Here is a 13325-nt window from a genome sequence, read left to right as displayed (position 1 = left end):
AAGCATCAGTACCAAATCCACATGCAAAACTGCTCAAAAATCACTGCTAAAGACATCTGAAAACATAATCACCCACTCTAAACAGCTGTCAGTCATGCAGTAACTGTTTTCAATGATTTTACAGCATTTCAGCAATTTTACAGGCTGTCAGTGCTGCCCTTATTTGGGTAAGGCTTGTACACCTGAGGGACACAAAGGTGCAACTCCCCACTTCAGTGAGGGGGAGCAGAGGGTGGGAACTCATCAGGCATCCAACACTGCCTCCCACAAACAGCCTGCAACAGCCAGGCACAAATCCCATACAGGAAACTCCTGGAAGCTGTGAACAGAGCTGGTTAGCTTCTACAGGGAGCCACTCTCCACCTCTCCCACCTCTCCCACCTCTCTCAGTTACCACAAGTGGTGTGAACAGCGTGGCTTGGGTTGCCATGGTCACAAGGGACATCTGTGATAGAAGAGAAACCAAAACAGATCATTAAGTTTAGACTTCAGAAGCTGAACCATCTCTACATTTCTTATCACTCAGCATGGAACATGTCCTGTACTATGTCAAGAAGTGCCACTGAGGCCAGCAGATTTACCTCTTACCTCTGCTCCAGTTGCTGGTCCCAGGATCCTATAAAAAGTTGTCACCCCTCAGTCTTCTTTTTCAGCCTCTTGCATCTACCAGAGTCCCAAAAGTCACATTTCTATGCAAATCCTTACACGTGAGGAAAACAGACTTCTTTACTGAGCAGCAGGAGAAATTTCTGAGTATGAGGAATTACAGACCATGATAAAGCAGAAATTTGGAGTGAAATGACAGCACTATTCCACACAAACATTGCCAACTCTTGTGATCAAAGAACATCAAAAGGCCTAACAGTTAAAAACAAACAAACCAGTCTAACTTAAAGCCTGATTTCTATTTTTTGCCATGCTGTATATCTGCTCAGGGCTTGGGGATTTTACTTTTTTTCTTGTTTTAAATCCACAGAAATGCCAAGAGTCACAAGAAATCAAGAGTCTCACAAACCTCTCTGTTCCCTCTGCAGGGTCTTTCTAAGTAAAACACCAAATGTGAACACAAAGAGTGAGAGGCAGCATCAAAACACATTCTGTCTATTCCTCTCCAGTTCAGACAGGAATAAAGAAGCAAGAATCCACACAGTCACCAGATGTGAGAATATTTCTTTTTAATTTAAAACGGTTGCAACAACGTCATTCACAGCCTTTCTCATCTCAGACAAATACTCTCCAGAAAGTTAACAGTGCTTCAAGCAAACAACTCTGAATGGTGCAAAGTAAACCAGGACAGACACTTCCAGGATACAACAGTAAAACCACTGAAGACTGAGTAGAAATCAGACACCAATCTCAGCCATTGAGGGAGGAAGGGCGACAGGGAAAACAATAAAATGTCCAGTTACATATTTTGCATAGACTTCCAATGCATGGGAACAGCAAAGAGGATAAAAATGGCTGCTGCCAGGATGGAGAACAAAAGGAATCAGTGGGAGAGGTTTCTAAGGAAATCTAATGAGCTCTGGATGCATCCACATTTTGAATGTGTTCTGTGACCTGGTGGAGGCTGTCTGAGTCTAGAACTGGGCTGATGTTGGTTTCACTTACACCAAAGTCAGTCAGAGGTAATGGCATTGAACCCAGTGGAGTTACAAGTGATTGGGAGTTCAGAAACATCTATTCTTATTTTAAAACTACAGGTCTGAATAAATTAATTTTTATCGTAATTATATTTTAGCTAGGAAGATTAAATAGAGTTTGAGTCTACATGTGTTTTGGAGACAGGAGATTGTGACTCAGAATGAGGAGTCTACTGGATCCAGCATACTGCTAGGAATAAGAGAAGAGGAAATCAAGGAAAAGTTATTGAGTTTTTCTTCCTTCCTTTCTCCTAACCTAAATGTACCATACAAAAAAGTAAAAATAAGTCTGAGAAATAAGAGCTTTATTTACTGCCAGGTCCTGGCTTGCCGTGATTCTCAGGTCAGATTGTCTCTAACAGCTCACAGTGATTTTTCTTCCCCCATTCCCAGCTCACGGAGCCCCCAGCACCCACAGGGAATGTGCCCAGGCTGTGCCCTGGCACATTCAGCACATTCAGCCTGCAGCAGGCACAGCCTGGCAGATCAGTCATCCTCTCAGTACAGTCTGTTTGAGTGGGGCTTCTGCAATGCTGGAGTTTAAAAACACCCAAAACTCCTCTGCCCCCCATTAGGCTGAGGAGTCAGGAGTTTACATCCTGCTCCTCCAGGTTCTTGATGTTCTTCACACAAAACCCATCACAAAAGGGAGACAACTTAACCAGCCACATGAAAAAAGGAGGGAGGCCACTGTTTTGGGAGAGAATAAAGTAATTCCTCAAGCACCTGTCTGAAGAACTTCTAACATATTTTTAACTGCTAAATTTTAGAAAACCTGCAATCCTTTCCTCTAAACTGCTCCCTGCACTCCTGACTAACTTTGGTTTGGGCAGGAAAAACACAAAAGTGATGAAATGAGAAGAACCCCAGGACCTGAGCTGCTGCAATTCACTCACCACAGCCAGCCAAGGGCCCTCCAGTTTATCACCCTCCAAATGTTCCTCCTGAGCCCCGGCAGCTGCACAGCCATCACAGCCCTGGGATGCACCAAGCACTTTGCAAGATTCCAGCTCCATCCCTGACCCTGCAAGACCAGCCATGCTTCCAGTTGGGCAATGAGCATGGGGGTTACTCAGCTGGCCTTTATTTACCCAATATTTCTAAATAAAAAGGCAGCAGTCACCAGATCTTGGTGTTTTTAAATAGCCCTTTAAGTTCATGAGGCAAGAGGGAAGCTGTTGTGTTGAACTTCTTTGGAATATACATGGGAATTTTAAAAACATAATTAAAAATTAAAGGAGGGGGGGGAAAAGGCTTTTCCTCCTTTTTCTACTGCCAGAATGAAGAAACACACATATATACAGAAGTTTTGCTCTTTCACTTTAAATAGATGTATCACTGCATAATTTGCTGATCCCATTTTCAAACCTGTCACTTTCTGGTGAAGTCCTCAAATATCCAAAATCTGGAAGAAGCAAAGAAATAACTGGCAGCTTTTATTTCATCCAGAGCTGGTGGCTCAATAAGCACAAGGCAGCTGAATGTCACAGGGGCCACCCATTAATGTGCCAGGACACTGCACTAATGTGTCCACAAGAGCTCTAAGAGCAGGGAGCTCTCCCAGCAAAGAGACACCTTTGCACTCTGCAGAATTATTGCACTGGAATTTCTCTCACTATCTTTTATGATCCAAACCTGATTAAAATCCTAACAGTGTTTTTTGGCTCTATGTGTGGCTTTATGACCAGAGGGAGAATTATTTTTCCCCAGACAATGCAAAAACTAAAATTCCCTTCTCATAAACAGATGTTTAATTTGGGTTATCTTCTGTAGTGTGTAGCTGCCTGAATTTTGCTGTTAAAACTTGCAGGCACTAACAGCAGAGAAAATGTAATGACATCTCTCTGGCTCTCTTGCACCCTGCAAAAAAAGTTGGGTTTTTGGGGGTTTTTTTGGGTTGTTTTTTTTTTTTACTGATGCAATTTATTCTGAGGGCTTGGTAACATTGTACAAGGCAACTCCAGCAACAGCCTCTAAGCAGCGTCCAACACCGGGAACTTTTGGGTTATTTTTCCAGAATCATGAAAGGTTTTGCACTCACCATGGTAATTTTTCTAGAATTAGTGTTTTCAAATACAATTTTAAAACCCACATATGCATTCTCACCTGTGAAAAACACTTAAATAACACCATAAAAATTTTTAAAAAGACAGGAAAGGCCAGCCCCTGCCTACCCACCCCATCATCCCTGCCAGAGATATCAGACCCCTTTTAGAAGGTGTCTGTTGAAGAGATCAGATTATTGATGCATTTGCAAGTTTAAAGAAAGTGAGAATATCAGTTCAAGGGGAGTTTTATTGTGTTTTTTCTTTTTTTTTTTGTTCCTGTTGGTTGCTGTTGTTTTGGTTTGGTTTTTTAACGGAGGAAGAGAGGGGTAAATCAATAAATCAGAAAACTCACTAAGCAATTTCCCACACTTAGATTTGAAAGTCAATATTTAAGCAATCTTTAGCAGAAAGCAGGATTGCACTGCAAGTACTTTGTCAGGAAGTTGATTTCAGATGGAATATGAGTGGTCTAGATACAAAATTCCCTGACATAAATATAATGGGACATTAAACCCTTCTTTACCTCCTCCATATGAAAACAAAATTTAAATAACAGCCTTGCCTTTCCTGAGGGTGTGCATTTAATTTCATAGTCAGAAAGTCTGCTGCTTTTAGCCATCTGTAATCCTGAATCTGTTGGTAGAACTTACAAAATAAACATTCAAGTGAAGATGAAGAAACCTATGTCTGCAAAAACAAAATTTCTCTTTGGCAAAAAATGTACAGGGCACTGACAAGAGATTGCTCCTGTCTCCATCAGTCTCTTAGGCTTAAGCTGGAAAAGTCAAATCAAGATACTGTACCACTGAATTCCAACAGATTCAACTTCAGACTTGTCTCACTGCACTGAAAATGATCTCTGAGAAAGGACATTCTGCTCTGAAGAACAGCCACAAACGCCCTCCCTTCAAATGATTGCTCTACATGATCTGGACTCTGGATGCAAACACAGGCTCCCAGTCACCAAGGACACAAAAATCTGTTTGTGCTCTTCAAAGGATGCACGGGCAGGACAGGCAGGAGCTGGGCTGAACTGTTTCTGCTCAACACTGAAGCTTCCATATTCTCCACACACTAGCTGCAAACTCCACCAGAAATCCACATGGCCTGTAAGGTGTATAAATTTAAAACAATGTCCTATACAGCACCTAATAGAAATATTCCATCTAACACTTAAGGCGGCATCAAATGATTGTTTTTAAATACACTATAAACATCCCATGGTTTCCTTTGCTTTTTGGCAGTCCAAGGGTTAAGGGGTCTTTTGTTGGTTTTAGATTTTTATTGTAGGCTTTTTTTGGGCAGGTTAAAAAGGCTTATGGCTTCTTAAGGCCAGGTGATAGATTTGAGGCCTAACTTGGTATCCTGTGGTAAAAATAAATGTAGCCCAGGTCTTTGGGAGGTCGTTCTGAGGCACACACTCTAAGGTCGTTGTAGATCACCCATCTGAAAGGAAAACAAGATTGATTACATTCCAGGAGTCTAAAAATCACCACAGATTTATCAGAGACTTCTCAGACCCAAACCTCAAAGAGTTTAAAATCTAAAATTAGGCATTGCAATGAGAACAAAGGATCAGAAAAACAGCTGAACCAGCCGCCAGAGTCAGGAATGGAAAAGGAGGAGGGATGTGCAGAGGAATGTGTAGTTACAGCTCAAATGAAGGAAAATCAGGGATTCCCAATGTCAAATAATGGGAGCATATCAGAATCACAGCCAAGATCAGCACCACAGTACCAGCAGCACTGGTATCAGCCCATGGTTCCATGGCTTTCTATTCATGGCAACAAAAGGAAGTTGGGAAGAGCTCAGACAAACTAAGCCAGATCCAGAACCAATGCCCCAAACTGAGGCATTGGAGAGATTTGGAATGGCCAGCACAGGAGAGCCAATGGTACATTTCACAGACATCAGTGGGATCAGAACTCATCACATCTGTGACGATTTTCATTTTTTTGGTGGGAAGCCTACAGATGGTAACAGCCCATGTTGTCTGCCATGAGCATGCCCTGCTCTGTACAGATTCTTCAGATCAAATCAATTGAAATCAAACATTTGCTGATCCCATGTGTCTCCCCCAGCTGCACTCACCTTCCCTCCTTTCTGAGGTGACAAACGTAGTGGCCACTCATTGTGGATGTTCCCATGTGGCTGATGAACCCAAACAGCTCATACCCTGTTTTAAGAAATACAAATGGCACTCTAAGTATTTCACTGCAACCACCGCAAGATGACTCCAGGGGAAATGTTCTTTCTAATACTGGAGAAGCAGCTAAGCACTCCCAGCACAGACTCTGCAGCCCCAAACTCCGTTTCTGTTAACACTGCAGCATGTTTCCAACTTAACTAGTGGCTCAGATTCACTGTCAAACATCAAACCAATCCAAATCAAATCCACAGAGACCTGTGCACATACAGCAGGGCTGTGATCACAGCCCCTGCTAGGAAAGAAAACAGCAGATTCATTCCCAGTTCACAGAGAGCACCACAGAAAGTGCCAAGCAGGGAGTTCATTCTGCACACAAACTAGCTATGTCTATATGTGTGATCACAGATCTCCTATAAATCAAAAACCACAGAAGTCTGTATTTCAGCATAGAAGAGGGGACAGGAAAGAAAGCTCCTTGTTTAACACAAGGACAATTTTTATGCTTAAAGTCTCTGGAGAGTTCAGCACTGGTTCTTGATGCCCATCCATGCATGCCATTCACCTGAATTGCCACTAAAACTAAAAGGGTTCCTTCTTTCAGGGTATTGTATAAGGACATGGGCCTGGATTTTGCTGGAGAGGGCTTTCTGGAGCTATTTCACAGAATCATGTTTGTTAACAGGATTTCAGGCACTCAGTAAAGAGTCTCAGTCTATAAAGGCTAAGTACCACAAAAAATAATTATTCCAAGTTTGGGGGTTTTTTTTAACTTAGCAATAATCAATGTTTCCCATGTCTCCAAAATATTTAAGGTTGATATTTGTAATGTTAATCTAACAGTAGCAACCACAGACACAAAAATCAAATTGCCTGGTAATTTTTTTCCCCTAAATCTTTACATTCAAGATCAGAAGTAGAAGCTTAGAACATACTACAGTTATTAGAACTCATCACTAAAGACCCTTCAAAAAACTTTTTGTGACATCCTTAGCACCAGCACTGAGCTTTTGTACTCGAGTGCTGTGACACCTCCAGGAGCTTCTTCTCCACTTTGCCTGCTGTACATCAGCCCCATCTTGTGGTCTATTTAGCAGCAGTGTGACAGAGAATCTCAACCAAAAGAAAACAAAACATGCAGGACACCAACTGTACTTGTGGCATTGTGAATAAGGAATTTGGTTGAAGGGATTAACAAATTGCCCAGCAGAGCACAGGAGGACAGAAACTCAGGTGGTCTGTAGCAGCAGTGCTGTCTTTAGGATGCTCAGCCTCTGAAGATTTAAATATTCTAGCTTTTCTTTGTCTTTTTTTCTTAAAGCAACAGAACAAAAAGTAAACCTAGGCCAAGAGAGACTTGTGTGCTCTGGTAGCAAGAAACTTTGGGCTCTGGTTATTCAGTGAGTCCAAGCAGAGTTTTCTGAGCAATGACAGCCCACAGAACTCAGTGGCCCACAGAGCTGTATCAGCCCCAGAAACAAGAATGCAAGTAAATTGTCTGTATCCTGTCCAAAGTACCCACAATAACTACTTTCAAAACTGAAAGGAGCTCTATGAACGGGGTGGGTGTGACACAACAGAATGGCAGCCAGGTCTAAGCTGAAGCAGAACTTACTTCCAGGGCCATCTTTGATCCTGGGTCCCTCTGACCCTGTCTCTGCAAGGATATTGGCATTGGCATTGTTCTCCATATCTATGGTGTCCAAAGCAGGGTCACTTTCTTCCTCAGGGTCAGGGTGGCTGAAGATCCACTCCAGTGCACGCTCCAAGTTGTTGTTCTGCCAAACAATCAAAAGAGCAGCCTTTAATACACTCTAACACCACACTGCCACTCATCAGCCTTTGAAGAGAGTAAGGATCATGTTTACAGCACTTAAAAATTGTAAGATATTTCTACCTCCCTGGAAAATCGTATTCAGCAAGCACTCTGCAAATGCTTGACACGGAAAAGAAATAGTCCCACAACTAAGACCCACAGCCCCCTGCTCTTATCTTGCAGACACAGTCTCCAGGCACCTAGTTTATTTTCCAACAAGTATGTTTTCCTCACTGCCTTCCACACTTTACCAATACAGTGAAACACGCAAAGCACCTTCACCACTCCAGAAAAGTCAGGAATGCCACACTTTGCCAGGATAGTGGCAGGCTCACCATCCATTAACTGGATATTTGCACATTTCAAAGGCATCTGAGCACCCACAAGCACAAAGCACAGAACATGAAACAAAGCCCCAGTGTTACCAATAACCCATGAACTCACTGTTGCCTTCAGTGCCTGAATTGCCACATTCCTTTGGAATCCCATGGAAATGATGATTGCAACCATCTCTTCAGGAGGCTGGTTATCTAACCCTACAGCTCCTAAAGCAGCTGCCCCACTGGAAGCAACTTCTCCAAATGCAGGTATGACCAATGGCTCAGCAAAGTCTGGAACAAACAAACATTCATCAGTTCCTTCTTCTGTCTCACTTAACTGGGAAGTCAACAACAAACACGAACAAACAACACATAGGACCTCAAAAGCAGTCCTGAAATCAATGTAAGTTCATTTCACTGGCATCTAAATTCAGACTTAGATGTGTGGAAAGCCTTAAAAACAACAAAATGAATGTGCACTTTGCAAAATATCTAGGTGCATGTGCTCATACTGAGCAGACTGGAATAGGTCAGCACATTGCAGAAGTGAAACAACTGCAGGAAAGCAGCGAAGATTGGTATGGAAGCAATGATGGCATCAGGATAATAGACAACCCAGTGCACAGATGTAAAATGAACTTATTCAATATCTGAAAATGTCTGCTAAGCCCAAGTGAAACTCATTCCCCATTTACACAAGCAACACAAAAGCTCATGGTGAAGCGTGAACTCAACCAAATCTGGGGTTTCCTGGCAAGGGAGTTCTCAGTGCTGAATCATGAGTCCAAACTTTGCACGGATGAAACACAGGAAGTGGAGAACATCTAGCAGCCCTGTCCATCACCAGACAGCCCAAGTATGGCATGAGTGCTCCAGCCTGAGCTAGAGAAGGCTGATATGGAAGGAAAGCATCCAGACCACAGGATTCTTTGTACTTACACTTGGTCACAGGTCAGCTTCCCCCTTAGCAGCACGGACCTAGCCAAAGGGTGGAAACAGAGCTGGCCCACACCAGTGGTGAGGACAGGACTTCTGGTGTAGCTTAGTTTGTTGTCTTCTTCTAGGCAGAGGACACCACATAATGGTCAAGATCTGCACATCCCAGAAGCAGCTTAGGAAAATTCACTCACACCTCCAGGTTTCCCAGGTGGGGAAGGGGGAGCCGTTGTTTCTCTGTCACACATTATAAAATTTCTACTGACTGCCAAAATCCACAACCAGGAGCTGAGTTTAACTTACAGCCTCCAGTGACTGACCTGGTTCTTCCATGTGTGCAATGATCCAGTTGAAAGCAACTTCAGCACCCAGGTTGCCTGTATAGTACACAGCCTTCCGACACGCCTCCAAAGGAAAGCCCATCTCTGCCAGCTGCATTACTGAAGACTCATCAATATCTAGGGCTGCAAGAAAGGACCTTCTAAAATATAAAAGTCTCATTTCATCCATTGCATGATATTTCTTATTGTTACTCACGGTGCCATATATTAGAGTACAGACTGCTTGGATTTGGTTTAGTACTTCAATAAACCCACAGCCATCAGACAACAGCCTTGTACAAAGCATTACAGTCATTGTTATGGACTTACTGATAATCTTTTGTCTCAGCAGGGACACAGATCCTCACACAAATCATTAAATATTGATGAATTCCTACAGGATTCTATTTCTTTTAAAACAGCTCAGCACTGGATTTTAAGGGGTGAGGAAGTCAGGTGCTGAGCTCAGCTAGAGATGGCAGCCAAAACCAAGCCCCTCTCAAAGGCAGGATCTTGCAGGTTAGAGAAATAACAGCTGCCAGATCTGGCAGCCTCTGGATGACAGGGTCAGACAGCTTTATGTGAGATCAGAGTGCAGAGGGATTGAGTGGTTGTGACCCCCAGGACTGCAAGATCCTCCTGAGGAGCAGCAGGCAGAGGAGCAGCTCATATTCTGGCTATATCAACCCTCAAAGAGAGTCCTGCACGTATGGAATAAACACTGAACAAGCACAGAAATCAGCTTTTATTTGGAAGCATGCAGGGCAAGGCTTCATGCATCTCTGTGAAGAGAGAGAAGCCATCAGCTGAGCAAAAGCAAAACAATTTTTTAAGCAGTAGAAAAATGAGATACGTACACTCCACGAAATGGTTCATCATGTGATCTGAAAATTAACAATGGAAAAAACAGGGAAAAGGCTAAGTAGATCCATATGGGTAAAACAATTCCATATTTTTTAAATCATAGAAATATTTGACCTCATGGAGACAGGGCAGTTTCATCCTTGTTTCCCTGATATTTTTGCCATGAATTAGAGCAGGGATATTTCTGCTCAGTAATTGTTTTCCCTAACTCAGCTCAGAGCAAAGTGTCACTGATACCATAAACCAGGAGGAAATAAAGCTGATGGCTAACTTAAGCAAGAATCTTTTTAAAAAAGTACCATGACCCATGCATTTACAGTAAAACTAGGTCAGTCCATTCAGCAAGAGGGTAAGGAGGTACAGGCCTTTGTGAGGAACTTACACAGATAAGGGGTGGAATTAAAACCTTTAGGGAATTGAAGTTTGTCATATCCTTGCTCTGCACACAATTTCAGGTACTAGCTTTCTTTCACATACATACAGCATGTTATTCTGCCACCATTATTATAAATCTCCAAGCAAATGGGGGCACTCATGTCATGAGAGCAGCTGCATTACTGGCTTCATATTAAATACTGAGGCACTCAAACTTCAGTCATCTGGGGAAAGTGCAGCCACCTGGGTCTAAGGTCACACCATAAAAACATGATTTTACTTGCTACAAACCATTTATTCTCCAGGGAAACTCAGGGAATAAAGAAGGAGGATATTTAATATTCTTGTTTCTGAATAAAAGAAACAGTATAAAAGAAAAAGTATTCAAGAAAAAAAAAAAAAACAGCACAGCATTTTAATCACTTCGCTTTCTTTCTTCTCCACAAACATTATAATCAGCTGTTTGCCATCTTCTCCTTGAGATAGAGCTTTTTTAATGGTAGCCCATATACATCCAGAGAAGAGGACTGTGCATGCAGGCACAGCTGCTAGGGTCGAACAATTCTTGTATTTTTAAAATGAGTAAAATTTACAGTCTTAGCCTATGCCTGGAAAGCTGTTCTCTTAAGCTGTAGTCCTTTGTGTATTAAGTACTGCTGTGCTGTGCTGGACCTGGGAAGTGCACAGTGACTTTACCAAGGGAGTCATGGGCATGCACTGAAGGGTCTCTGGAGAGAGCCAAGGACAGCAACAGCAATTATCAAACCTTCTAGGGAAAGGTGTCCCTATCCATAGCAAGGGATCTTTAAGATCCCCTCCAATCCAAAAAACTCTGTGATTCTATAATAAGTCCCCAAAACAGGAAAGCTGGAAGACTAGAGTTGTCCAGTAGGGAGCAAAAAGGCTGTGGGGTGTTGTAAGAGTCTTCAATTACAGAAGCACAGGGCTGGGTTTTTGTTCATAGCTCAAGAGAATCCCCATGTGCTAGAAGGAAAGGGGAATACAGGGGAGAGTAAGTCAGTAAATACCTTTTGGGTCATCAGGAATGACAATGGGAGGAGCAATGTCTGGGAGTTCCTCTTCTCCTGGCTGGAGCCCCCTGGCCCGAAGGTGAGTGATATCCAGGAAATCTGGCATGTCAATAGAAACATCTACAAGAGCAGAGAAATGGGCTAAGCTTCTGCAGCCAGCAAAACAACCTTATGGTGCAACCTACCCCTTCAGAGAGGGGACTCTGGTACTCAAGGTACAGGAACAGCCAGGATTCCCCTTCTGAAAAGAGCTCTTTAAGAAATATGGAATGCCAAAGCACAATTTAACTAGCTCAGATTACATGAAGCTGTGTTTTAACTCCACAGACCTGATGGATTGGTTAAATTTATTGTAAAAAGGAAAAAGATTCAATTAGGACCTTCACAGTACAAACTTATTACTTGAGTCAGGTCCTCACTACAGTGTGCACATCTTATTAATTATCTGGGATAGAAAGGTAAATAAAACAAGCACATACCAAGCTTTTTGGGTATCCAGTCAAGGCCAAAGGTGAATTTCTTTATCTGCACCACTAAGTACTCAGGAAAGGAAGCAAAGCGGGAAGTCCTGGGAAGGACAAGAAACAGAATTCATTGAAATCAGGCAACAGAACCCAAAACAGCACAGATCCCAGTACCTCATGCACACTGAATGAGCTATTGCTGCTTGACACAAAGGATCCAACCCTACAAGCATTTAAAGTTCAAGTTCTCAACAACCAGACTGAATCACTTCTTGGACTCTGACCATTGAGAACAATTAATTTCCTGCTCAGTTCATCATTACAACTCTTGCAAGGCTGGATCTGCACATCCCATTGAGGAGCCCCAACACTAATGTGATGCCAGAGCTCACTGTCCATTTGTGTGTTTCTCTTTGCACCATGCCCAGGTAACAAGATAAGCACAGAGCACAGTATTTAACAGGCAGCCAGACACATACTTACTTAACTCCAGCAGATTTTGCTTGAAGGGCACTGCTCCAGAAGTCCTCCACATTGCTGGGTTCAGAAAAGGCCTGCAGACAAGCACTAAATGGGATCTTGGCACGGACCAGCTCTGGCAGAGGTCTCCTTGCAGCTTCTGCTTCTCTCCTCTTCAGTTCATAGGCAATTAATTCATCTGAGAAATACACACAACACTAGAAGCTAATGAACATTGTCATGGTTATGTGCTCCTCATCAGGCTTATTTCTGCAAGTTTTAGAAATGCAAAAACCTACTTAGCAATAATAGTTTTGCATACTTTTAACTAGACATCAAATCTTTTTGTCTGCATTGGGGTCAGGAGCTACACTTACAGCCACATCTCTGAGGTTTCTGTTCATGGGAAAAGCACAGAACTGGAAATACCAGGACACAGGCAATGAAAACTTGGCCATGACAGCCAGAATCCTATGTGAACAGTAATGCCACTCACCCACCTTATCAGAGCTCAATCTGAGTTGGAAAGTTATTGCTGTCTATCTGTGTCATCTGACTATTTAGACAGGCCAGGATTATGTATGATCTAGAAAATATCTTGACACTGGTAAGCTGAGCAGTGCCATATGGTAAATTCACAAACTAATCTGTCTCCTGAGTCATTACCTGGAAATAACATGTTCTTTTATAAGTGACAGAGTCATCACTGAAACTGATGAAGAAAGAATGAAAAGTTCTCCTAAACTTCTTGTCCAGTGCAAGGAGTTGTAGGCTAGGTAAAAGTAGGTAGAATTCTCTGCCTTGTGGTATTTCATAGGATCTCATCAAACAATCAAAATAGAACCTTATGGTTTAAAATACTTTAAATGTTCAGATTATGTAGGAAATCAGAGGCACATCTCC

The 13325-nt window shown here is 42.5% G+C and overlaps 1 protein-coding gene across 5 annotated transcripts in view; it reads right to left on the bottom strand.

Annotated features, from left to right (window-relative positions):
* Window positions 1-1160: 1160 nt before the first annotated feature.
* The window catches only part of USP13 (ubiquitin specific peptidase 13), a 50148-nt gene continuing 37983 nt past the window's right edge, over window positions 1161-13325 (bottom strand). For 2 of the 5 annotated variants that reach the window (XM_058031206.1, XM_058031208.1), the window contains exons 13-21: window positions 12447-12621; window positions 11979-12067; window positions 11497-11619; window positions 10087-10113; window positions 9230-9373; window positions 8098-8264; window positions 7453-7615; window positions 5783-5867; window positions 1161-5137 (exon numbers count right to left, since the gene is read on the bottom strand). In XM_058031206.1, coding sequence (XP_057887189.1) covers window positions 5044-5137; window positions 5783-5867; window positions 7453-7615; window positions 8098-8264; window positions 9230-9373; window positions 10087-10113; window positions 11497-11619; window positions 11979-12067; window positions 12447-12621 — 1067 coding nt within the window. In that variant the 3' untranslated portion in view covers window positions 1161-5043. Of the gene's footprint in view, window positions 5138-5782; window positions 5868-7452; window positions 7616-8097; window positions 8265-8307; window positions 9147-9229; window positions 9374-10086; window positions 10114-11496; window positions 11620-11978; window positions 12068-12446; window positions 12622-13325 lie in introns of those variants that run through there. The other 3 variants (XM_058031207.1, XR_009114897.1, XM_058031209.1) reach the window with 3 other exon arrangements.

The sequence above is a fragment of the Melospiza georgiana genome, chromosome 10 (genome assembly GCF_028018845.1).
Source record: "Melospiza georgiana isolate bMelGeo1 chromosome 10, bMelGeo1.pri, whole genome shotgun sequence".
NCBI classification, from domain to species: domain Eukaryota; kingdom Metazoa; phylum Chordata; class Aves; order Passeriformes; family Passerellidae; genus Melospiza; species Melospiza georgiana.
Note: the sequence above shows the minus strand (reverse complement) of the source record. Positions and strands in the feature narration are given on the sequence as shown.